Here is a 25,603-nt window from a genome sequence, read left to right as displayed (position 1 = left end):
TGGATGTTTCTCCATTCCCCGCTGTTGTGTGCAAACAATCCTGCTGCAGTAATTGCACTTTTGATAAGTACACGGGCAAGGAACCGCTCATGCTGAAAATTGAACTCCTCCAAAATCCGTTTGCACAGGAACATGGTCAGATCCCAAAATAACCCACATCACGACATCTTTCCAGAAACATCATCCACTTGTATTACCACAGTATTGTTGAATTTCAACAAAGTGCTAATAGATATATAATAATTTTATTTATATATAAAAATAATTTAGATAAATAATTTCACCAGCGACATTATACTGATAGAGTTTTTATTCAACTTAAAGTATTTTGTTATAACGACAAAAATCAACTACAATTTAAATCAATATACTGCACTGCATAGGTCATTCTACCACTGCGGTGGAAAACGGGGTGCCAGTGCTGATGTTGTAACACCACTGACCGTAACACCACTGACAAAATTACAAAGTTTGAAATTTTCTAAAATATAGTCCACTGCTACTTTAGTTATAAAGTTACAGTGTATGTAGAAAATTATTGCATTCATGCAGTTTTTTTTTTCAATTTTAAAATCACTTAATCGTTCCATAAGTAATGCCACTGACACGTCTTTTTGCGACACAAAAAGCTTTCAGTATTTTAGACAGATTTAATAGCTCATCAGTTATTTCACTAACCATGGACTTCTTAGAGTTAGTCTTCCTTCCTTTTAGATACCCATACAAGACGTTTTAGATACCCGTACAAGAAGGTTTTTTGTTTTGTTTTGTTCTTGTCCTGTTAATTAAACATTGGACAGACAGTAATTGCATGCTTTTTTTAATCATTTTTACTGTAAAACAATCATCAAAATGGCCATTTCTCATAAAATGGTCACTGCTGTTTTTTTTGCACAACGTGACTAAAAATAAGCAAAATAAAAATGCAAAAAGATGAATTTTCATAGTTTTTTGTAGGTTTATTTTGGAACAGAACAAAGAATACCCATTCATCAAATTTCTGTAGTTCGCGCTTTTTTAGGACAAATATTCATGGTTTCAAAGTTGTAGGACACCACTTGCCACCACAATAGTATAATGAATGACCTGCGCCCGTAAATAAATGTACTACTTAAATATAAACTACTGTTTACTGTTCAGATTATAACTCAGATTGTAAACATGTGGTGTGTGCTGTGCAGCCACCAGCTCAGACAGTAAGACAGTAAAAAGCTAATAATCTTAGGTGGTGACTGGAATTATTAAAATCTGAAACACTGCAACAAACACTGGGGTTTATACCACGGTGTATCATTAACACTGATATCTACAATCAATACTCAAAAAAAAAAAGAAATTACTGTCTGCACTTCATTTAATGATGCCACACATTTTCATTCCGTCAGACAGAGTAAAGTACAGTCGGCGTATACAGTCTTTGTTACCTCAGTCTAAAATGCAACTGCAATAAGTGTGAACGCACTTCCAGTCTGTAAGTCAAACAGCCTCACAGCTTCACTGTTTACAAACTCATCCAAACTGGCATCTGTATATAATATAAAAACATCTGTGTCTCACACTGCTTTCATCAGAACTGACAAAACTGCCTGCCCTCTTTTGGCATCCCCTCTCAAACAGACTGCAATCTCACGCACTCGTGCTCGTAGATATGAAGAAGAAATATAATACCATGTGCATGTGAAAACAAGGCAAGGCAGAGGCTAGATTTCTCTTTCATTCTCCCTCTTTCTCTCTCTTCCCTCTCTGTCTTTCTCTCTCTCCCTCTCTCCCTCCCTCTCTCTTCCCTCTCTTTCTCTCTTCCTCTCCCTCTCTCTTTTCCCTCTCTTTCTCTCCTCTCTTTAACTTTCTCCCTCTCTTCTTTCTCTCTCCTTCCTTCTACCTCTCTCTGTTTTTCTTTCTCTCTCTCTCTATGTCTCTCTCTCTCTCTCTGTTTATTTTTTCCCTTGCTGCTTCTTTTTTGTCCCTCTTTCCAGATCCACATAATGATAACCATGGTGACGACGTGCCCCCTCGCTTACAGTAAAGGCATGCACCTGATGGTAACCATGGCACCACCACTGTCCCTCCTGTTTGTGTGTGTGTGTGTGTGTGTGCGTGTGTGTGTGTGTGTGTGTGTGTGTGTGTGTGTGCGCAGTCGTGCAGAAGCTCTGAGTTCAGCGAGCTTCCCCAGGGGGACGCGGAGCAGAACAATTTACCATCCACATTCCCACACGCTACGCAACAACCTCTCTCTCACACACACACATAGGCCTCTGTGCCCACTCTGGTATGATTTTGGTACGTGCACATCATAAACTGACCTATTCATGCTCCGCCCACTAACACATTCTCTCATAGCAACTGTTGCTAGGTTGGACAAGCTTTCCAGAACGTTGGTAAAAATCCCACTCAATCCGAAGGGAAACTGTCTGGTTTAGGTTCTCTACAAAACGTTTAGTGTCTAAAATGCTACCAAGCTGGACTATGTTCAGAAAACTAGGCAGGTTGGAGACAACAATGAATTTGCCACCATGTTAACAGTAGCTTGGTTAAATGACAAAAAAAATCTTAATCTCTAGTTTAATCATTCGTACACATACAGAGCATCATTTGAAATGAATAAAGCTCTTAATTCCCTTATTCTGGAGTGTCTCATTAAGTTGAATAAGACTTTTGCTAACAGTCTTTGAAGCTTGTCCAACCTAGCAACAGTTGCTAAGACAGTGGGTGGAGCATGAAGATTAAACTGGTAGAAAACTAATTTACTTTTATGAATGTTCTTTTTTTGTTTGCTTCTTTATTTATTTGTTTTTCAAGATGTACGTTGTCAGTAGTGGGCTTTACAAATACAAGCAATATTAGTGCTGCATTGTGATTAATACCACGTTTATTAGAGAAATATGTTCACCTTCTGTTAAAGCTGTTCTTGTGACAAACGGATGGCATTTTGGAAAAAGACTCTTCAAGTAAATCACTAAGAAAAGTCAGCCAAGTGAAAACTGAGAGTTGGTCTGAACACAAACGCCCCGGATTCCTGAACATATCGCCTTCAGGGCGACCAACGGTGAGCCTTCCTTATAACAACATGTTTTCCAGCTGAAATAGTGAAAGTGTTGAGAGGGAAGTGACCAGTGCATCTGACTCAAAGTCATGCCTGTGACGAGGAGAGGAGAGATGAAGAGAAGAGAAGAGAAGAGAAGAGAAGAGCTGCTGAAAAGCCTGACAGAATCACCAGTAATATCACACCACCCAGCCGCTTCCCAACGTACAAACACACATTACCGCAGCTGAAGAAACTGCCCATTACTGATCAGTGCTGACAGTCACTAATTCACAGCTGATAACTGAGGTTAAAAGTCAGCTCGGGAAGGCATTTGGGCTCAATTTTTCAGTGCCATTTCTGTTCAGGCCTGTAACGCTACACTCCTACAGTCCACGGTATTTTTAGGACCCAACACACTGGTCTCCACCGAGTTCACCACAGACGTACAACTGACAGCTGAGGAGAGTTAAAGCTCACGCGAACTAACCGCCCCTTTCACAACACAACACACACAAATCAGCGAAGCAATCAGGGCTGTAAACAAAAGCGCCGAACTTCCTTCAACTTCTAAACTCCGTCATACCGCAGCTGCTCCCCGTCACTGCGAGCTCTCGCTGTGAAAGTGCAGCGCTGTCTGCCCTGCACCGCTGGAGGTGTTTCCCAGCTGCTCGAACTTTCAGACCGAACCTCCTCAGCCGCGCTCAGCTCCGCCTGGCTGGCTCTCCGGCACCAGCGCGGAGTCGGCAGTGAAGCCGGACTGGACCGGAGCTCCACACTCACCTGCACGAAACTGTGATCTCAACTTTGGTGGCGGGGATGGTGGCGCTGAGCGGGTCGAAGTCTCCTATCGCCGCCATGTTCAGGAAGCTGCTGCTGTTCATCGTGGCAGAGGAGGGGTGAAAACACACACACACCCTAAGCGCTGGAGTCCGAGCCCTTCCAGGAACGGCAGCGCGAGAAGCTCACGCGCCCTGGCCAGAGCATGTGTTTGTGTGTGTGTGGAGTGAGTGAGCGGATGTGTGTACGTGTGGAGGAGAGAGAGGATCTGCTCAGAGGAGGGGTGATGTCACTCCACAACACAGAGGCAGCTCGCGCGCGTGTGTAAAAGTGTGTGTGTGTGTGTGTGTGTGTGAGGTCTTCCAGAGTGGAGAAGCTCCAGAGCGATGGACTCTCGCAGCGCGCGTGAGCCCCAGCAATACATCATCATCAGCAGCAATAATGACATATAAGCACACAACATAAGGCTGCTGTTATTATTCATATACTTATAGAAAACATTATTATTATTATTATTATTATTATTATAGGTTGAATAAAGGGTTGTATGTGTGTGTGTGTGTGTGTGTGTACATATATAGGGGCGAATTCAGTGACTGGGGGGCTCTAGACAAATAGGAATTAAGCCCCTTGGATGCATAGTTGGGCAACCAACTACAGTGCAAAAAAATGTTTTATCTTGTTTTATCTAAGTGAACTCATCTTAAATCTTGTCAATATATCTAATATTTTTCATATTGATATTGTTGTAAGAATATAACACAATTACTTACCTTATTTCTAGACATTTTTCACTATTAGACATGAAATAAAATGATCTGTATACTATATTGGCAGATAATTTAGGTTGTTTTAAGAAATAAAGCCTGAAACATGCAAAATCATTATAGTGAGATCATTTGAAACAGAGTAACTCGTGAGTAGTGAGTAGTGAGATAACTTCTTCCAGGATGTCATAAGTAACATACTCCCATTACATTTTGAGAGAAGTAATTTGTAACTTATAATAGATTTGGGCTTTTTTTGAGTACTTACCAACACCTGAGTTATCTAGATTAAAAACAGCAGTATGACCAGTCTGCTGAGTCTGTGCAGGACTCTGTTCTGACTGAAAATACAAAGTTACCCTTGGGAGAAGAGTGACAAACTTTTTGTGTCCTCCGTATCTTGGATAACTTTATTTGAATTTTCCTCTGAACAAACAGAAGAAGGTCCTCTCCATTACATAGACTGTCTCTTAATTTCCTTGTTTATACCTCTCTGTCATTACACAGTTGTCATCATGTAACAACATGGAGTATTATAACTACAACAAGGGTGGGGTTGCATTGAAATTGCTGAAAAGAATCACTACAATTGCGAATCACAGCAATTTTTAACATGTATTTTTCATTTTCATATATACTTCAGAGTAGGCTATTTAGCATTAACACATACAGTATGTCTGTTGAATTTGAACTGTCATGGGGCCCTTGGCTGACGGGGGCCGAAGGGGGGCCTACTGCAAAGACTGCCCCTGTACACATATAGTACAGTGCAATCTGGGCACTAGGCATTTAATTGCTCAGACTCTAATACTAGAATAAATACAAATACTATTAATACAATAAGTTATTATATGTAAATTAATCTTATCATTTAGCCATTTCCAAACCCCTTCTCATGGCAGCCTAGGGTTTTCTGAACGATCTAACACCTGGGTTAGCTAATCAAGACCTCATGAAATTAAATCAGGTGGGCTGCTGATGGAATTTAACAAATCCGCACATTGGCTGGGGGCTTTCAGAAAAAAAAAATGTGGAAGCAAACCTGTACTCTTCTACCCAGCTCACAGGATATTCACTACTTATTTGAAAACAGGAAATTCACATAATGTTTAATAGGGGTTTTACAGAGAAAGAACACAGTTATAAGGGTTATATACAGATATACATGATCAGAAATCACAACAGTTCAGACAGGCAGTTCTTTATCTCCACTTTAGCACTGAAGTGCCCTATTTGCTGAAGCACCGGCGCACCCACTACACAGTGAAGTGTTATTAGTCCCACTCATAGTCCAACAATTTATCACCCCTATTGCACATTCTGGTTAGTAGCTCATACTCAACTTAGTATAATATTAGTTCATTTAAGCCTTTTAGTCAGGTAAGTAAAACAGATTTTGTGTTAATGATGTTATATCTTTCCTTAACATCTTACAATTAAAGCTTGGGCTGTAACCTGGGGTTGTTGCTGTTGGGTTGACCTGTCGGATCTGTGGCTGGCTAAAGAACAGATCCACAGTGGCTGCTGAATTTGATGGACTGGTTGCTGGTTCGAGAGCCAGGACAGGTGGGGCATGTGCATGGTGGCCAGGATTGCTAGATGCCCAGGTGGTCCAAGTGCATAGAGCCTCAACCTGTACTGGGATCTCAGAGGGGCCTTCGTCATAGGCAGTCACCTTCAGCAATGCTTCCCTGGTGGTCCAGGACGTAAATATACTGCAGATGTTCCCTGTAATCCTCTCCAGATTTCATGAAGAGTGTAGGGAAGCTACAGAGGAGTGGCCACAGGTATTAATCCATCATGATCTTGGCCAGAATAAATCTGCTTGACTCTGACACCACTGTCCAGAAGAGGATTACAGAGAAGTGGAGCTCTGGGTCACACTGGTTATGTCTTAGCAAGGTCAGTTGGGTCAGAAAGCGGATGGAACTTGACATTATAAACTGGGTTGTAGTGCAGAGTGTGGATATCCCCCAAATCCTGAAGCAGGAGAAGATTCCGTTCATAAGACTGTCTCTGTCTCTTATACTGGGAACCCCATAAGCCTCACCAACAGTCCATAAAGTCATCAGTTGGCAACATCAACATGTAGGTGTCCCCACTAGTTACTGGGAATGGACATAGAACGGCAACCCCTCTCTTTTCTATGGGGGTGTTGGTGCTTGTTGCTATAGAGATGCACTGGACTTATCTAGAGATACTTCATGGCTGTACAAGTGTCACACAACTAGTAAATGCCTTCCATTGTTTTCACTGAGAATGTCTAAATAACCTGAAAGTACCAGCAGCACCAAGAAAGACAAGGGAGACGTATTCTCTGTAGTTGGCAGGCCTCTTTCCGCTTCTACATGCAGTGATGTCACAATCTTGACCAGGTGTGCCCAGTCCTGGTCCTGGAGAGCTACCACTGTGGAGAGTCCAGATCCAGCACTCCTGGTTCTAATATTTAGATGCCCCTAAAGGCCTTTGTTATCTGGATCAGGTGTGCTGGATTTGGGTCAGAGCTATACTCTGCAGGGTGGTAGACTTCCCGGACCAGGATTAAGCATCGCTGACAAAACCCCTTGATGAACTGTCTGCAGTTGGAGGCTAGACACAGGAGACTACTTTTCTCAGTATGAGACCTTGGGTCCTGCCTCTACCTAACTGTCTGTATCTTGTTCTCCCTCTCACTAGTATCACCACTGCCCAGAAAGATAGTCTGGTGGCAGAGCAGCTGGCATTTGCTAAAATAAAACCTAAAGCTAGCCTTCTGGTTCCTATTGAAAAGGTCTGTCAAAGTCCACAGCATATGCTAAGATGTTGTAAAGGTTGAGAAGGCAAGTCGATCATTAGAAAGATTAGATGGTAGGACTTGCTGAACAGGTGAATTGTAGCTAGGCAAGGCACATCTGTCTTGACTAAGGACTTTGTTAAGCTTGCTGTAGTCCATGCAGTACTGCAGTGACCTATCATTTTTCCCAGCCAGTCCAACAGGGGATGCCCAGGGACTGGCAGAATGCTGGCTTAATTCCAGCTGTCATCTCTCACAGCTTTCTTTCAGCGTGGCAGCTGGCTCTGTGTACACAAAAAATGCTGATACATTTACAGACTGATGTACTTTAACACAATGTTATACTACAACCTATTGGCATTTTTTGATGGGCTCAGCTATAACTCCGATAACGATATTTTTATCGGCTGTGGACTTTTGCCAGATTTGAGTGGCCCTAGGAAGGTGAAGCCCATGTCAGTGAGCGCTTTCACTGGCTCACCCTCAATCTGACAGGCACCCGTTAGCTGTATTCTGACACCCAGTTGGCCCACTTTTGCTGTGTGTAAGCCTCTATATTTAGCCACTCAATGTCTGATGCCAGTATACCCAGCTTCTTACCACTAAGACACACCGTCTGATCTGTTCCTCACGTTGTTAGGAGAAGGTAGGCATTCCAAACCTTCACCGCAGCACGCAGTCCGAGTGACTCAGGATGAGGGATGAGAATGATGGATCCTTTGGAGGTCATTTATCTGCTTAGTTCATCATGAGGTGTGCAGGCCGTCGTCTGCTCAGCACCCTTTTAGCGCACCGTGAAACTCTCTGCCCCTCTCTCTGTACATCGGTGGGGCCACTGATTATGTGTCAGGACACTTTTTGTAATATTTTATGAAATGTTGCTCAGATATTTTAAGGGGGAAAAATGCGCCCTCTGTCAATGCCCCATGCTATGCACTATATCTTTGCAACAGAAAATTTCAATATGTCTGTTGTTTCTCATTTTGAGATTGTTATAAGAACACTGTAAGGTTATTTCCAGACATTTTGTGCTTCTATTAAGTCATTTTATCTAGTGAATGCCAATGTCATTTTCCATTGACAGAGAATTTGTTTCAAGTATAATTTTTTGAATGAAGCAAAATGATCTGCATTATTTCTTGAAAGAAGCGAAATGTCTTTAGAACAAACTCAAAATAAGAATTATTAGATGACTAGGGGTTTTTTTTTGCCCAATATTCTTCCCAGTTTAGTTGCTAATTTCCACCCACTAGCTAATTCATCCCCAATCACAAGCTGCTACCAAGCTGGGATGATGAAGGCTAGCACCAGGGCCGGACTGGGACAGTTGTTCAGGCCAGGAATCATGGCAGGACTCACACATACTCACAGCTACTGTATCTGCCTGAATAGGTGTTTAGTATGGGTTTTTATGTGTATGTTTAAGGTAATACAAAATACCCTCCATAACTACTCCTTAATTACCAGCTCAGTCACCTAAACTGTTCCAGATTTTTTTGATACACACACTTCAAAGTGTAAATAATGCTTTGATCATACAGCACTTGAAATACTTGGATATATGAAGTTTTAAAACTCTCTAAGAACCCAACTTTTAACAGGCTGAAAACTATGTTAACTAAGTTACTATGCTTTGTACATTTTTCTGTACATATATGCAAGTTATTAACAGTACGCTGATCTTATTGCTTTACATTAATGAACATGCAAGATAAAAGTGCATAAATAACTTTAATCTCTAATCTATGACATTTATTAGTTTGCCAAGCTGAGAGACTGTTCTACCTATAAACCAGTAGACCGAATGAAACCTGTAAAAGGAGCTGATGGTGAGAGGGAGGGCCATCCTACTCATCGAGAGAGGGTGAGTATATGAGTAGAGTATGAGCAACCTACGTCTAGTTGCAAAATCACCAGAGTATAAAAGCATACAGGCACTGATGCACTGAATGGAAAAAAATGATCTCTTCATATCTTAAATCTAGTCAATATATCTACCTATCTCATTATATTATCTCACTGCAAAATGATGATAAGCTTATTCAACTTCTTTCTATAATCTTTTTTACTTGTAATTTTATCTAATAAAATGTTCTTATTTTATTGGCAGATAATTTTGCTAGTTTCAAGATATAATGCAAATAATTTAGCTTGTTTCAGGAAACAATGCTTGAAACAAGCCAAACTACCTGCCAACATGACAGTTTTACTAGGTAAAATGACAAAACCAGTTAAAATGTCTACAAATTGGTTAAATAATTGTCTCAAAATGAGAAATATCAGATATGTTGACTAAGATGATTCAACTTGCCAAGCCATCATATTTGCAGTTCATGTACTCATATGTACAGAAACACACCCACAGCAAGGTAGGCTGCTGGAAGCGAGTGAAGTAGCAGCAATCTTCCTGTTAATGAGAGAGCCTGACTAACAAATCAAAGCTTTTTGTTCTCCCTGGTGAGACATCCTGATTGATTTAAAAGCTATGCCTGATTAAGCAATCCACTCTGCACCTGAGAGATAGAGAGAGACAAAGACAGAGACAGAGAGAGAAAGAGAGAAAAAAGAGGTGGGTGGAGGAGCTCTTCACTATTCACTCAGAATCGCAGGTCCCCTGCAGAGCTGAAAAGGTTTCATATTTCCTAATCACATCCAAACACAAGTGCTATTAAAACAATGTCAAGCTATTTTAGGGGGTCTAGTCTGGCTATTGATTAAATATTCAATGAAACCCAATAATAAGCTTAATACTGCCTATATGTTTATGTTTGGCATTCAGTATTTCTGAAACACAAGTAATGTGAAAAGCAGCAGCAGCAGCAGACTTGGCCTGACCACTCTGACCTGGGAGGATTACACAGTTAGACAAGAAGAAGTCAAGTGTTCTTAACACCATCTTTGTGGTGTAACTGTGCCAACAAATACTGCTTTCCATTTCTAGCTTAAAAGGGATCCTCAGGCAGGTGCAAGTCGAACAAGAAACAGGTGACACAGTGAATGTTTACACATGGACCATAATGGAAAATCATGTGCTTTTACAAGCACTTGGTTTGTGCTGTAGGTAGATAGGCTTGATTGCACTGTAATATATTTTCTGTCCTCCCACTCATATTAACTATAATGAGGGTGCAACCTAGAGATTGCATACGGCTATCAGGCCAATATCAGCAGAAAATGCTGTATCGGATATGGGAGGGAAAAAGAGGAATGAATCTAATCATATCCTGTAATAGGTCTATCCTGAAATATCACGCACACGTTGTGTTATGTAATGTTGTTATATATATATATATATATATATATATATATATATATATATATATATATATATATATATAAATAAAATCGCTGTTGTCAGAAGAAAACCTTGTATCTCCAAAACGGTAACTTTACACGAGAAGGAAAAGAAGTAAAAAACCTACTTTAATTTTAATGTACGTCAATGGAACCAGACTTTTTTCTAAGCCATTTTGGTTTATTTCTTTTAGTCCATTCTTTATGAAATTTACACACAATGTAAAGGGTAACAGGCGTTTTCAAATTATGTCAAAAACTGAAAAACGACAAAACTGGAGATACAAGGTTTTCTTCCGACAACAGCGGTGTATATATATATATATATATATATATATATATATATATTATATATATATATATAATTGTTTGAAATTATTTATGTCCTTTTACATACCTATATAAAATTTGTATTATACTGAATATATACCACAATTCTATTTACATTCAAAGTCACTGGCAGCATATAACACTACATTTTGTTTTCAAATAGTAGGAATGCATGATAATTTGGATTCAAGGTCTCCACAATAGTCAATTTTCAACCCAAGAGTGGTTGATATGGCAAAAATATAGTATCAGGACTCAAGACATTTTCACAAAACAAAATACACATTTCAACTTTTTTTTCAGGTTTGTGAACTTGGAATGAACAAAATGCACCAGCAAAACAACAGTGACTCATTTCAAATGTTCACTGTGCACTGGTTGTTGTTTGCAGGCTCTCTATAACTAGTCTTTTCTATGATAAGTTACATGGTATTGTTCAAAGTTGTACAAGTTCTGATGATACCCATGATATACTCAGAAGAGAGTACTGCGAGGCAATTTATCACAGAAATGATAACATATCCCCCACCCCCACTTTAAACCTCTTTTAAACCACTTTTTTTACGATCATTACATCCATTATGCTGATGTACAAAGGTTGTGTAGCTTTATCTAACCTGTTTGTCTTGGTTTAATCACTCCTTATGCTGCAGGAAGTGAACTTGCAGCCCACAACTCTCTTTAGCATTTGCAGGTTGCCTTACAACCTGTAGAATGTACTGAACAAAAACCACAGGCTTCCTTCAGCGACTCACATTTCTACACTGCCCTCTACTGATGAAATGCTGCTGTGCAGTTGTACTGTCACTATAGGCCTACTCAATACATTTTAAAATGAGAGCTAGGACATTAATAGGATGCTATTAATGCTATACTACTAACAAAACTCATAAATGATTTCAAACACTAAACACAAGACACAGAAACAATGTTATCAATTCAGACATGAAATGTATTGACCTGGAATGGAATACAGCATTGAATTGGCTTGGTTAAGATGGTGTTCCAGTTTACAGTGAATTCTACCACATGTAGCCCAAAGCTGTCCAAGAAAAGAGACAAAATGTGCGTTTGTGTCTACATTTAAAGATCTGCACTTCAGAAATCAGACAGTAATACTAACATACATCACAAATACTGAAGATATGACACTGATTCTCAAACAGAAACACATGGGTGCATTTGTATTTGTACCACAGGAAATTAAGTTAACTGTAAAGTTCACTGAGGCAAAGCTTTCTTTGTCTTTGATTTTGCTGCTGTGAACTGTCACAGCTGAGATGAACACAAATGTTTTGCACTTTGGTCACCAACCATTGGAGAGTACTGACATTAATAACGCTTGTATAATTTAAGAGCATCTTGGTCCCGTTCAGTCAAGGTGCAGAAGTTATACGGTTGCCAGATTTACTGCGCTTACAAAACCGAAAGCCCAGCTTTGGTTTCCTGCCTCGTTCAGCTATAAGCACATGACCTAAGCATCTGCTCATGCGTTCGGCGGTAGCAGTAGCATTTGTCTGCACTCCAGGAGGCCCTCATGAGCAGGGAAGCCCTGTGCTCTTTTACTCTGTCTCAGAAGAAACACACAAGTGATGCTGTATGTTGGTGGAGCAGACAGCCAGAGCAGAAATACAAACACTCCACTGAGCGAGGAACTTAGCAATCTCTTAGGGGAAAATTAGCTGACAGAGAGCAGCAGCTACCTTCAGCTTTCTTTCTGTCGTGCAACTGAGTTGATTTAGTCTCTGAAGTCACACACATTGTATCCAGTAACATCCAGTGCTGTGCTTCTTTCAGTAGAGCCCATCGTCCAGAGAACCTTTCACCTGCCAGATCCTCACTGTACGGTCTCTGCAAAAGGACAGCAACAGTGCTTAGTGTTTCTATCTACCTCAAGGGATGCATATGTGTATGAGACTGAAGACTGGAAACAGGAGTTAAGGTCAAGATCTGGGATTCTCCCAATAATCACTAACAGGTACAGCATGGCAACAAAATGTTTTGGTTTGCTAGTGTCTGTTGGTGTTCACTGGGTCAGAGTGCTCTGGTGTGTGTATGGGTGCGTGTATAAGACTCACTCTGAGGCGGTGAAGAGATGAGTACTGTTAATGGAGATGCTGTTGATGGCACTGTCGTGTCCCTTCAGCTCCCCTAGAGGTCTGAGTGTGTCTGAATGCCACAGCTTCAGCAGTCCTCCTTTGCACGCGCTCAGTAACACCCTGGAACCTGGCATCACCGCCAGGGCACTCACCCAATCAGAGTGTGCTCTGTCTACCTGCTGCTTAATGCAAAAAAAAGTATAAATTCTTTATGTCCATGATTTAAAGAACATTGCAAATGGGTCTAGTTTTTCAAATGTATTAATTACTCTAAAGTTACTACATTAGCAATATTTACACAATTTTATGTTCCAAATGTTGTGACTTTCAGTTATAGAGATTATCAAACAATACTGTCGATGTCGTCCATTCTTTCATTTTTGCAAAATCATCACACAAACACTAATAAATGCTCTGCTCACAGCCCACTGTACACTGAGTGACTCATTGTGAGTTAATAGGTAAAGCATTTATCTAAGAATATACCAGTAAGCATGTAACTACTTTCTAAGCATAAAGAGGCTACCCCAGGGAAGCTGAGTTCAGCAATACTAGTAAGATTGCACTGAACACTGATAAAATTTGCTAAACATCTGACTGCCAGTAGCCTACACAGCCAGTCAGCACCCTGCAAGCTAACTTCATATCTATCGTTGATCTGCCAATGTACTTAACCCCTTAAAAGTAAATAATAATCCTTAGACAGGCTTATTACATACTAAGGCTAATTATTCAGTCACAACAGGGACTTCAGTACAAACTGGCTCAGCGATTCTAAGTTATAAAGTTGTCATAAAACACTGGGCCCAGCGGAAGGCCCTGACCATTTAATGTGTTAATTAGACTAGGAACATGCTCATCATGAAAGAACATTTTGTTCTCTGTACTAGTGGTTCTCTACTGTTCCTGCCTCAGGACTCACATTTGTCCTTTATCACCTCCTCACAGCTGAAAAACAATTTAACAGTCTAAGCCTTCTAATTTGTTTTACAAATGAGCTTAAATGTAGAAGACTATCAATGAGAAGCCACATTGTTTTAAGTGGAAAAAGACAGATAAATGTATCATACACACACAGCCACTCTGTGCTCGCTCCAGCAGCTGAGAATCATTGATCATATGTGAATATGTGAATCTCAATATGATGAATCTCAACATTGTCGCTTTCTCTCTTGTACCTGCTGCAGCTGTTTGCTGGACAAGTCCCATCTCTTGATGCAGTGGTCTCTGGCAGCACTATACAGTGAGTCTCCCTGTATGCTCAGTGCCTCCATACCATCTTTATGGGCTGGCTCAAAGTTATGCGCAGAGGGGATGCTCCCCTGTGCTCCCTCCATCACATCAAACATCTGAAACAAAGAATGTACACATACACACAGTTTCAGAGCCATTCACCATCCACAGTCTCTCCCCCTGGGATGCAGTAATTGGGCAGAACTGATAATAAAGGGGTGCACAAGTACATATTTAGAGAACCGCTGTGTATAACAATATTTGTCGAACCTTGAGAGCTTGATTAATATTTTAAAGCCATTGTTTAGGTTCAGCAAACTACAAATTAGCTGCAATGGCCTGTGTAGTTGTGAGTGAGCTGTGGTTGAAAGGTAGTAATTAAATGCAGCCTACACAGTGGAGGCCCATGCAGGACTGACATTCTCAGCCCAATGAGTGTTTTGGTTGGTGTGTGTGTGTGTCTGGGAACCTTCATGTTGTGGTCTTTGGAGCCCGTGATGACCACATCTTGAGTGTTCCCAAGCTGATCCACTGCCAGACACATTACTGGCCCAAGGTGACCTGTCAATTTCCCCGTAGAAACAAACCTAGAGGATGATGGACAAGATTATGCTGTAGATTTTGTTAATAAACTTGGTTTGGTATAAAGACACAGTTGCCAACAACCCAACAAAGACATTTTCTTTAAAAGCATGATTTGTCTTAGGAATATTCAGGAGATTAACTGACAAGCCAAACCAGCGTAAAAGAGGGAAACAGTGTAAAAGGGGGAAATATTCTAGAACAGTGAATAGGGGTGTAACAAATGCTGTAGTTGATGTCGTTCGAAGTAGATATGAGATTCTCTGAGCGATAGCTCCTCACATGTTCCTACTGTCTGAGGACTTGGTAGTTTTAAAGCAAAGTATTTGTAATGATCCATAATTACTTTAAATATCTAAAATATCTTTTATTGATAAATCAAATGGAAGTAATGTGGTATTTTCGAGACTGGACGCTGAATCTCGGCTCCAAAGTGTGCAGCATAGCGCAAAAGCCCTGGTTCTCAACGACTGAGAACAGACAGCAGACAGCAGGTCACATAGCACCGAGGTCTGGCCTCGCCAGTAGCGAACGAAAAAACAGAGATTAAGACGAACATTTGGAGGACTTATTCGCATTTATAAGCAGCGCGGTTGGTTAAATCTGCAATGAGAGACTGTCTTTCTTTAAAACGCTGCGAAAATGAACTCGCTTCTCTTTCGAATTTTCCCGTTCCACCTTAAATGGTGCAGCAGTTACATTCGGAGCCTAAGGCAGAATTTAAGATGGAACGGGAAAATTAAAACGAGAAGCAAATGAGAAGCGACTTCAGCCTCGTAAAACAGCCGGATGCTGAGACATTTTACAAGAAACTCTTCTAGTTTTGAAGAAAAGTTTTCTGGCAGAGACGGGAGGAAAGCGGCTATAGGCGAAGCTTAAAGCAGAGCAAAGTCGATCTGCGCTCTCGTTTATATTTTTAGCCCATACTAGGACATTAACACATACTGAAACATACTGGACATTAAATGTTGCGGCTCCCAAGGTGGTTTGACTTTGTTGAAAGGCAAAATGGCTCTTCTTATCATTTGTATTGTGACTCCTGATCTAACCTGGCTTTAATGCAGAGGGAGCCGGTCGGATTTCTCACTCATCCAGTTGTGTTTCTGTGCCACCAGAGACTGTCCGGGCATTTGCCCACTTCCAGTTCCGCCTTTTGCGTTCCGCCAACATTACGTTATAAATATTTAGAAAATCGATTTTTGACGTTTATGAATCAATTCAGAATCATTCACGTCCGCATCGCGATGCATCTAAGAATCAAGTTTTTCCCGCACCCCTAATGGTTGGCATTCACAATGTAAACAGTAGCTAAATAAGTTAATCGAGTGGTCTTGTTTTGTTCCATGGCATCCAGCTAAATTCTTTCAATAGAATAATGTCTTCATCTCCTGCGTAACCACAGCATTTTTAGTTGCACTGCTACACAGGTGAGCATCAACTTTTAATGCAAATTTATTTGTATGTACACTGTACATTTGCAACTTCTGCGCAACGGAGTGTAAGATGCATCAGCTTTTGACAGTGCCAACTACTTTTGCTGCAAGGAGAAAACTTTCTAGAATAACGTGAATGAAGGACAATGTCCTTGAATAGTGTGAACTGAGGACAATGCTCTAAAGACTCCTAACAGTTATTTATGTTCTCTAGTGCTGATCAGTGTAAGAACTTGAGAGAGCTAATTTAACCCTAAGGCTGGCTGTACATGGTAAAATGTTTATATGGTGAAACCTACATAAAACTAAGTTGCATAAAGTAAAACTTCCAGCAACTCACTTGAAACTCATTCGCAGCGTTCACAAGTCTCTGAACTTTGTGAAACAAGTTTCATGAAACAGCCAATCAAAACACAGATAATGCAACTTTAAGTAAGGTTGGTAGTTTTTTCTGTTACTTGATGATAACAAACAAGCAGGTTTTTCAAAAGGAGAACTTCTAGGACAGAATGAGCAACACACAAAGTACAACCGCAATGGCTATTAATTTTCAAAGGCTTAACATATACAGAACTAATTAACAAATCAAACATATAATAAAAAACAAAGAAATGCACAGAAAGAAAAAAAGAACGGCAATGACAGCTCAAAAAATTATACGAAGAGCTAAAAATGCTGCAAATATGTAAATAAAACCTTGTGGATGACTTTATACAGCAAAAACAATTTGACGTATAAAGACGTTAAGATTGCCTTGCTCAGTCCTTGCTCCATACCTCCTCAGATCCCACATCCTGACTGAGTTGCCTGATGCAGCATATAAAAATGTTCCAGAAGGATTCAGTGCGATCTGGTTGATCTGATTCTCTCCAGGAGGGATGGCAACCGCTCTGTTGCCCATAGCAGCGCAGCTATCACCCTGAGACACCTGACCAGAAGACCTAACACAAGAAATCATGCAAGTGAAAGTAAGCTAGTTATCTGTAGAGGAATTAAGAGCATATAAGAAAGTACAATATTGACAGAAAGAAAAAAACAGCATTTTTGCACACATGAATAGGCTTATTTTAAAATCTCTAAAGGTAATGGACTAGTACTATCTATTACTAGCCAGCCATATATCCTCACACAGTTTAAATAAATCAGCAATGAACTAAGGCCAGGGGTTGCATAAAACTCACGTGAGTGTACGGATGCACTTGGCAGAATCACGGATGTCCCATACTTTGATGTAGGCAGTGGAAACAGTGAAGACCAGGCTGGAGCAGTACCTGACGGAGACCACACTGCTGAGGTGATCGCCCAGAGACATGATTTCTTGCCCTGTCACCAGGTTCCACACCTTACACGTGCGGTCTAGAGCCAGACAGACAAATTCAGCAAATTTTATTATTCATTCATTAAAATAAAGGCAGAAAGCTTTGGTTTCATATGTGGTGGTAGTAGAGGTGCCAAAATTACATAGATAGAATATGCTTTTTTTGTCCCAAATGCACACTGTACAGTAAGAACAACAAAAATAGTGTTTTAAATCAACAGGACTGAAATGTGTCAAATGGATGCTTTTAGTTTACTGAGTAATGTCAAGACTTGATGTAACACATATAAACCAAATGCAATAACTCAACACATTTGAATCATGTAAATCTTTTTTCTGCAAATTACACATGATGTCCAAAGCAACATATGTATAATAGTCAAAGTTCAAACTGTCCAGCGAGCATTTTGCTCTGAATAGTTGTACACTAAAAAGTGATGCACTAAATATGGACATCATTTCCACATGAATAAAATACATCAGCAAGTTTGTTTTTCATTTTTTTACTTTTGTCAATAACTGTGCTGATGAAATATATTTTATTAAATGATGTGAAAATAATACACATTTGACCAATTTTAAATCAAGTACATTTGATGCATCTTTCTTTTCAGTGTATTTTTGTTAGTTTGTTTTCTTTCCTTCCATAAAAAGCTCTTGCCCAAGAAGGAAACCTGCAGAGTTGCAAGGTCTTACCCTTTGAGCCAGTGAAGAGTAGATCATCAGTGGAGTCGACACACATCAGTGCTTTAGTGTGTCCCTCTGCTGTGTACACACACTGTAGCCTAGTGGCTCGAGTGCCCTTTGGGGATGCAAACGGATTGATCACTCCCCTGGACAGAAAAGTAAACAAAAATAAATAAATAAATAAATAAATAAATAAAAACAAAAAACAAACAAAAAAACAATTTAATTAATAATAAATCCTAAGAAACTAAAAGATATGACAACAATAAGGAAATACAGAGTGATGTAAGAACAGTCCTTTGGTGGCACAGACTCACAAATTGTGTTTAAAAAATGACGAAATTCTACTCAATTACAAAACAAAGTGCATCACTAATAAGTAATTGTGAGTGCTGTGAGCTACAGCTTCACACATAAAAGAATCACGGGTTATTCTAATAAAAATGGGTAAAATGGGTAAAAAGTGTTACTATAATACAACATAAAAAAAGGTATCAGCTAAATGTATTAAAAAATGATGATGTACATGCACATCCATAATGGCTGTGGACAGCATGCAGTTTACAGAACAAAAGGTACTGTTCTCAGATTAATGTTCAGACAAGAGGAGGATTACAGGATCAAAGAGAGGCATTTTAGAGGGGGAGGAGAGCGAGGGGCTGTAAGAAACAGCTACCTTTGAGCCTCTAACACAAAAGAGTCATCCACCCTGAAAGAAAACAGCGAAACTGAAATGTCCTGCAGGATTCAGTCACAAGAACGTTTACAGCGCTTAGTCTGGAGTTTAAACTATGAGTTCAACTTTTTGGTTGTTTGGCCATTTGGTTGAAAACTCATTGATTTAGAAGTGTCTACTTATGCACATGTGATAACTGTTAACTTTACTACTGTTAATATATCAGTAAATATATCATATAATCTATATAAGGCTAATAAGTGATACAGGCTTAGTTATCAATATAATAAGTTAGTCTATAGATGTCACTCTAGTCATTTATTTGATAAAAGACCAAACCATCTGTTTACAACTACAGGGAATTTTGATTTAATGGGCGAGGGTCAATACCCTTCTCAAAGAAATATGCCTCAATAAAATATATGTCCTAAGCAGATAACTACGATTTCCATCAGTAGTTTGAACATTCTGTAACTTTTCTGTTCAAAAGATCATGGCTTACAATTTCTGTTATCAAAATAAATAAAATGAAATAAAATAAATCATATTATAAAAGTTGTTGCCAAAACATGCTGACTGTTATGGGTTAATTGCACTCAAGTGTAGCTAACTAGTGCAGAAGCAGTGTAAGTTCATACTGTTTGGCATCCTGACTGGTGGGCTTGTCTGTGGGAGTCTGACTCCTTTCCTGAATTCTCCTGCGAGTTAGAGGGGAACGTTCTGCTGATGTCCTCTCTGTTGCTGTGGGAAACCTGACACCAGACCTGCATGGGATGAATGCAGATGACAAGTCACTTAACACCAACTAGGCATAGATATATAAAGTGCAACAGGGCAGCAAGAGCTTTGACAGTGTGGGTGTGTGTTAGGGATGGGCACTGTTGTTTAGATATAGATATTAAAACTAGTATATTCTTGCAATGTGAAACAAAGACAAATACTAGTAGTGTGTTAAATCGCACGTGTAAACACAGAGATAATTCACTAAATCAACTGAACAATCAAGTATGGACCTCTAGCTGCAAGTGATAATCAAATGTTTAACCTTTTTCATTGTTTATTCATAACAATCTAAAATATTTTCTCTGCTGGATACTTGAATACAACTGAATAGTAAAAATGACTGATGCGCTCATCCCCAGTTTTTAGTTTGACATATTACTAAAATAAATGCAATAGCAATGAACAGTCTTCAAGACTTGTTAAATTCGGTTATTCTCAAACATACATGGCGCTTGTCCTCGATGTCAAACCAGATGGGGACACCAGATCCCCACTGCCCTCTGGGCTCTCAATCACAGGGAGGAGAGGCGAGGAGAACTCATCTGGAGGTGCATCAGGGTCAGCGCTGTTGGCATAGAGCAACTCCATCTGGGTGGTCGTTCTTCTGCGGGCCTGATGAGGAATTAGTAAAAAGTAAAAATAACTTCTACATATGTATGAATGTGTGTGTGTGTTTGTATATTAATTATTAACATTATACTGGCTGTACCTTACTCCTGGGTCTGGACTCTCCACACAGCTTCATCAGATCTGAGGCCAACGAGCTACAACAGATCACAACAGCTGAACTGACACATTATACCTACACAGCTTAATGTGGCATGATAGCCTGCAGAAAAATTGGAAACTGATTACTAGTACTGACCAACAGTTGTGACTACAGTTGTTTTATCAGTTGTGATAAAAGTGTGAGCTGATGCAAACTGCAATTAATAAGCTGACTAAAACAATCAATCAATTATGTAAAACAACAGTAATGATATTGTGGTTTTTTTGAATTCACATAAACATTTTTCATTTGTACATTTGTTTGTAATTAATAAACGAGTTAACCTCTTAAACTCTAAGGGACTCGTATGTCGGCCCACATTTGAATTCCTCTCTCCCATCAATGCATAACTAACAAATTAGTTTCTTGATTGAATTTTAATAATCCCTGAAAAATTATAAGTAGGTACGGAATAATAACTGTACAAATTAATAACTGAATAATAAGGCGGCAATTAATGTCCTTAAATTAATTAAAGTCTTAAGTAATGGATTAACACTGAAACATTCTGATTTTTTGTCTTTGTTCCCTTTAACTCATTTCAATCTGCCCCCACGGCAGTTGGTGATCATGTATGTCCATGTTGGTCATAGTAAAATGGATCAACATGTGGAATTTCTGCGTGTTCTGTGTTTTCTTTCACTGTGCAAAAGAATCACCACACTGTCTTTATTGTTCAATCTTTGCACTGTACTTATTACTGCAAGCAATAAGGACAGTCTGTGTAACTTACCCTCCTTCAGTAGCTGGACTTCGATCAGATTCATCACTGCTGCTTTCATCACCATTCTCTGAGCAAGCACAGAACATACAGGCCACACCACAATTAGCCTATGCATGTGCATAAACAAACATGTACGCATACACTAATACTCTTACTAATACTAATACTTTTTTAACTGTCTCATGCCTGTCTTGGTCTCAGCCATCGGTCTTGCCAAATACAGTCTCTGGTTTCGGCCAATGCTTTCAACCACCATAAAAAAACAAAAACAACAAAAAAAAACCTTTCTTACTCTTTTTTGGTGTTGTAGTCTTTTAGCCAGTAGTCAAAGACATACTGATTTGACGTCAGGTAAAAACAGACAGACTATGATTAAAAACCCTTGTGAATGTGATTCTGATTCTGATAACTAAAGAGTGCTGAGTAGTTACTGAGATTCATGTCTCCTAACTATGTAATTACTTATGTAATTTCAATTAACGTGACATGCTACTGTAGTATACCTTAATTAACCCTGGGTAAGGTTTACTTATGTCAGCTCTAACTAACACTTAAGTAGCCAATTTAACCACTACTCTTGTAAAAGACAAGGCAATTGCCAAATGTTCATCGACTGAGATTGTCAGTACAGAGAAGTAGCTTATGTGAGCTTATGGATCAGACTGGCACTGATGCAGTCATGACAATGCAATCCCATATCAGTGCAAGAAAAAAGTACAGCATGTATAAACGGGAGGCATGACACAAATTAATAACTTATATTTCAATATCTTAAACGATCTCTCACTGTCTATATCAAACGTCACCACCACCCTTTGGACTTAAGCTCCAACCCTAATTGACCCCACCATCTAATTATTGCCTTCAGAAGTCACTGTTTAGGTGAAAAAGGTGGGTTAAATTTGGATTGGAAGGGAGACCTCCAGGAGGAGGGTTGGTGACCACTGTTCTATACTGTATACTGTATAAACAGCATGTGGACACAACAAAGTCTTTATTAAAGTCCTAGTGCACACACACACACATACAAATATTCATACAAAGGCTCACACACCATTCAGTGATGCATTGTGTAAGATTTCTTGTTTTAGTGTTAACAAACCTGCTAAAAACGTCTTTAAAGTTACAGCAAATACTTCCAACTCCGCACTCCATTCATGGGTAAATAAACTAATGATTTTAGCTGGGATATACACTCACTGCTCAGTTTGAAAAAAATCACCCATATGACACGCAATATTTGTATACATACCATTAGTGTACATAAAAGTAAGACATGACTAAAGACCGTTATTGAGGTGACATGCATTGTAGTGTTGCTGAAAAAAGTTTCATCTGAAAGAACTGGGACATGTAAGAGACTCATGTAAGAGGTTCTGACAGCCAAGTGTCAGCTTACAACTCAACAAGGCTGGTGTTGCAAAACTGTTGGTAACACTAGTAACACTTCTGTATTGTGTAACTCTAATAACAATAAAAGAAAGTGAGTTGAAGAGAGGTCAGTATTGTGTGGGTGATTACCACAGACAGTCATTTCAACATGTGTCCCTCTTAAAAAAGAAAGAATCTGTTGACTTTAAACACACTTCAACACCTGCTTACTGCCTTCTATCAAAAAAGGTTTGAGTCAACAGGTTTCTCTTCTTTTACCAAGTACAGGGAAACATATCAAAGTAACTGTGAATGGGAATTGACCTTAAGCTACAGATGCGGTAGACAAAGATTAGGCTGAAAAACACTGGAGTATTTCTTTAAGTTCATACGAGATTTTTAGTGAAAACGTTATTAGATGAACCTCATGCATGTCAAGGCTAGAGTTACAGTCTGTGGTTAGTCTGTGGGAAACACATGCACTCATGAACCAGCTTGAGGGAGAACATGGGGACCTCTACTTACCGGCTGGTGTGTTACCTAGCTCTGTTTGAGTTCAAGTGACAAAGAGACAAAAGCAAATCAAGATCAAACTCAAAAAGAGCAGGCCGGAATATAGAATACGAGACCCATGTCGCATTCAAAAAGTGATGCGCTGAATTTACCTGATTCAAATATTTGAAGCATTACTAAAAGTAACTAAACTGTGTTGATGTAGTATATTCTTCATGTGGAAATGGTGCGCATATTTGAATGAAGCAAATTCAACTGCATGACTTCTTCCCAGTGTGGGTGATGGATGGTGTATGTGTGTTTATGTGTGTGTATGAGAGGGTCACACCTTGCAGAGCATTTCCCAGTAGTGCATCCAGCTCTGGGTTAACTTCAGCTTTCTCCTTCAGCATGTGGAAGAGCAGCTGGTTCTGAGTGGCGCTGTTTATCTCCGTCTGCTTCAGACGGCCCTCCATCACTTTGATCTGAGACTCCTTCTGTGCCGCCTGTAGGCCCTGGTAGTGGAAGAGATACTTTCAAAAAATATATACTACAATTTTCTCAGCATATACGCAAATCGTTTTTTATAATAATAGCTATACAGTGATTTATTGACTGATATGATGGTCAGTTATGAATTGTCACACTTCTTTAACTTAAAGAAACAGCAGGAACTCTCAGTCTTAGATAATCTAAATATAGCACTGAAGCACTGGGGGATCTATTATTGGTGCATTGTATGTAGTATAATTGCTAAAAAATTAAGGTCATTACTATCCATATAAAATATTGAACATTATAATATTCTACAGATTGTAACTGATTCTAACATTCCAAAATTAGTGCAGGTGAGCTACCATCATGGAATTTACACTCACAGCATGTATAATTACTAATAATTTCTGAGGTTAGCGACCTGCCACTGACTCAGTGTTGAGCTGAACCAAGCATACACAGAGTCACTGAGGTAAAAGATTCCTACCAAAACATCTCCACATAAGAGCACAGTAGGACAGTGAAGGTTGAAATCATTATCTCTTAAACCCTTAAAAGTGTGTAGTGTGGACACTCTCTTCTGGTACCCGGAATAAAATTAAATTAGAAGTAAGGTTAAATGTCCATTAATACCTGCCATAACACACTGAGTGTGTGTGAGTGAACATTATTCTGTGTATGTAATAAGAGGTTCGTTTACCTTATTAATGGCCATAGAAAGGAAATGGTCAAGCAGGAAACGGGCCTCTGATAGAGTGCATGAGCTGATCACTGCAGACACATCCACTGCATCGCCCTCCTCCTGCAGAAAGTATATATATATATATATCTCAGTCATAAGTTTACATACACTTAGGCTGAAGTCATTAAAACATATTTATCCCCTCCACAGATTCCATGTCAACAAACTATTTTATATTTGCTTTATTTTTGCATGTTGTTTAGGATATCCACTTTGCACATGACACCAGCAATTTTCCCAACAAATGTTTCCAAACAGATTATTTCATTTATAATTCGCTATATCAAAATTTCAGTGGCTCAGAAGTTTACACCATGCTGACTGTGCCTTTAAATAGCTTGAAAAATTCCAGAAAACAATATTATGGCTCTAGAAGTTTCTGATAGGCTAACTTACATCATTTGAGTTAACTGGAGGTGCACCTGTGGCAGTATTTTAAGGTCTACCTTCAAGGACTACTTGCCTCTTGGGACATTTTGACATCATGGGAAAATCAAAACAAAATAGCCGAGAGATTAGAAAAAAAATGTGAACCTTCACAAGTCTGGTACATACTTGGGAGCAATTACCCTGAGGAAGGAAAATAATGTGGAGATATTGAAGCAAAATCTCAAGACAGCCAGGAAATAGATATTCCAGATGAACAATGACCCCAAGCATACTTCCAAATTTGTGACAAAATGGTTTAAGGACAACAAAGTGAAGGCAACAGAGTGGCCATCGCAAAACCTTGACCTCAATCCCACAGAAACGTTATGGGCAAATCTACAGAAGCATGTGCGAGGAAGAAGGCCTACAAACCTGGCTCAGCTACACCAGTTCTATCAGGAGGAATGGGCCGAAATTCCATCAACTTATTGTGAGAAGCTTGTGGAAAGCTAACTGAAATGTTTGACCCACGATAAACAATTTAAAGGCAACCAAATATTAACCATTAAACTTCTGAGCCACTGGAAATGAGATGAAAGAAATGAAAGCTGTTATAAATCATTGTCTCTAGTATTATTGTGACAATTTACATTCTCAAAATATAAAAGTGATCCTAACTGACCTAAGAGAGGGAATGTGTAGTACGATTAAACGTCAGGAATTGTGAAACTGAGCTTAACTGAATGTGGCTAAGGTATATGTAAACTTATGGCTTCAACTGTATGTATTATATTTACCTCTAAGCAAAAAATATTTTTAACTTGTCAACACACAGATTCTGCTAGAAGCACTTCACCAAGTGAGAAA

The 25,603-nt window shown here is 39.4% G+C and overlaps 2 protein-coding genes across 7 annotated transcripts in view; both read right to left on the bottom strand.

Moving 5' to 3' along the window:
• LOC118812377 (copine-8) overlaps positions 1 to 4,258 on the bottom strand; it is a 180,591-nt gene extending 176,333 nt beyond the window's left edge. Inside the window, exon 1 of one of the 2 annotated variants that reach the window (XM_036577347.1) lies at positions 3,803 to 4,258. In XM_036577347.1, the coding sequence (XP_036433240.1) occupies positions 3,803 to 3,903 (101 nt within the window). In that variant the 5' untranslated portion in view covers positions 3,904 to 4,258. The remainder of the gene's footprint in view (positions 1 to 3,802) is intronic. The other variant, XM_036577348.1, reaches the window with a different exon arrangement.
• Positions 4,259 to 11,897: 7,639 nt separating this feature from the next.
• Positions 11,898 to 25,603, bottom strand: part of LOC118812376 (kinesin-like protein KIF21A) — a 55,985-nt gene continuing 42,279 nt past the window's right edge. For 3 of the 5 annotated variants that reach the window (XM_036577341.1, XM_036577345.1, XM_036577346.1), the window contains 15 exons: positions 24,326 to 24,427; positions 23,480 to 23,645; positions 23,164 to 23,184; positions 21,277 to 21,334; positions 20,484 to 20,538; positions 20,220 to 20,386; positions 19,630 to 19,755; positions 18,992 to 19,024; positions 18,325 to 18,461; positions 17,492 to 17,666; positions 17,087 to 17,251; positions 14,765 to 14,882; positions 14,241 to 14,411; positions 13,042 to 13,241; positions 11,898 to 12,814 (listed from right to left, as the gene is read on the bottom strand). In XM_036577341.1, coding sequence (XP_036433234.1) covers positions 12,757 to 12,814; positions 13,042 to 13,241; positions 14,241 to 14,411; positions 14,765 to 14,882; positions 17,087 to 17,251; positions 17,492 to 17,666; positions 18,325 to 18,461; positions 18,992 to 19,024; positions 19,630 to 19,755; positions 20,220 to 20,386; positions 20,484 to 20,538; positions 21,277 to 21,334; positions 23,164 to 23,184; positions 23,480 to 23,645; positions 24,326 to 24,427 — 1,752 coding nt within the window. In that variant the 3' untranslated portion in view covers positions 11,898 to 12,756. The remainder of the gene's footprint in view (positions 12,815 to 13,041; positions 13,242 to 14,240; positions 14,412 to 14,764; positions 14,883 to 17,086; positions 17,252 to 17,491; positions 17,667 to 18,324; positions 18,462 to 18,991; positions 19,025 to 19,629; positions 19,756 to 20,219; positions 20,387 to 20,483; positions 20,539 to 21,276; positions 21,335 to 23,163; positions 23,185 to 23,479; positions 23,646 to 24,325; positions 24,428 to 25,603) is intronic. The other 2 variants (XM_036577343.1, XM_036577342.1) reach the window with 2 other exon arrangements.

This window comes from Colossoma macropomum, unplaced genomic scaffold (assembly GCF_904425465.1).
Source record: "Colossoma macropomum unplaced genomic scaffold, Colossoma_macropomum, whole genome shotgun sequence".
NCBI lineage: Eukaryota > Metazoa > Chordata > Actinopteri > Characiformes > Serrasalmidae > Colossoma > Colossoma macropomum.
This window is presented reverse-complemented; position numbering and strand designations above follow the sequence as displayed.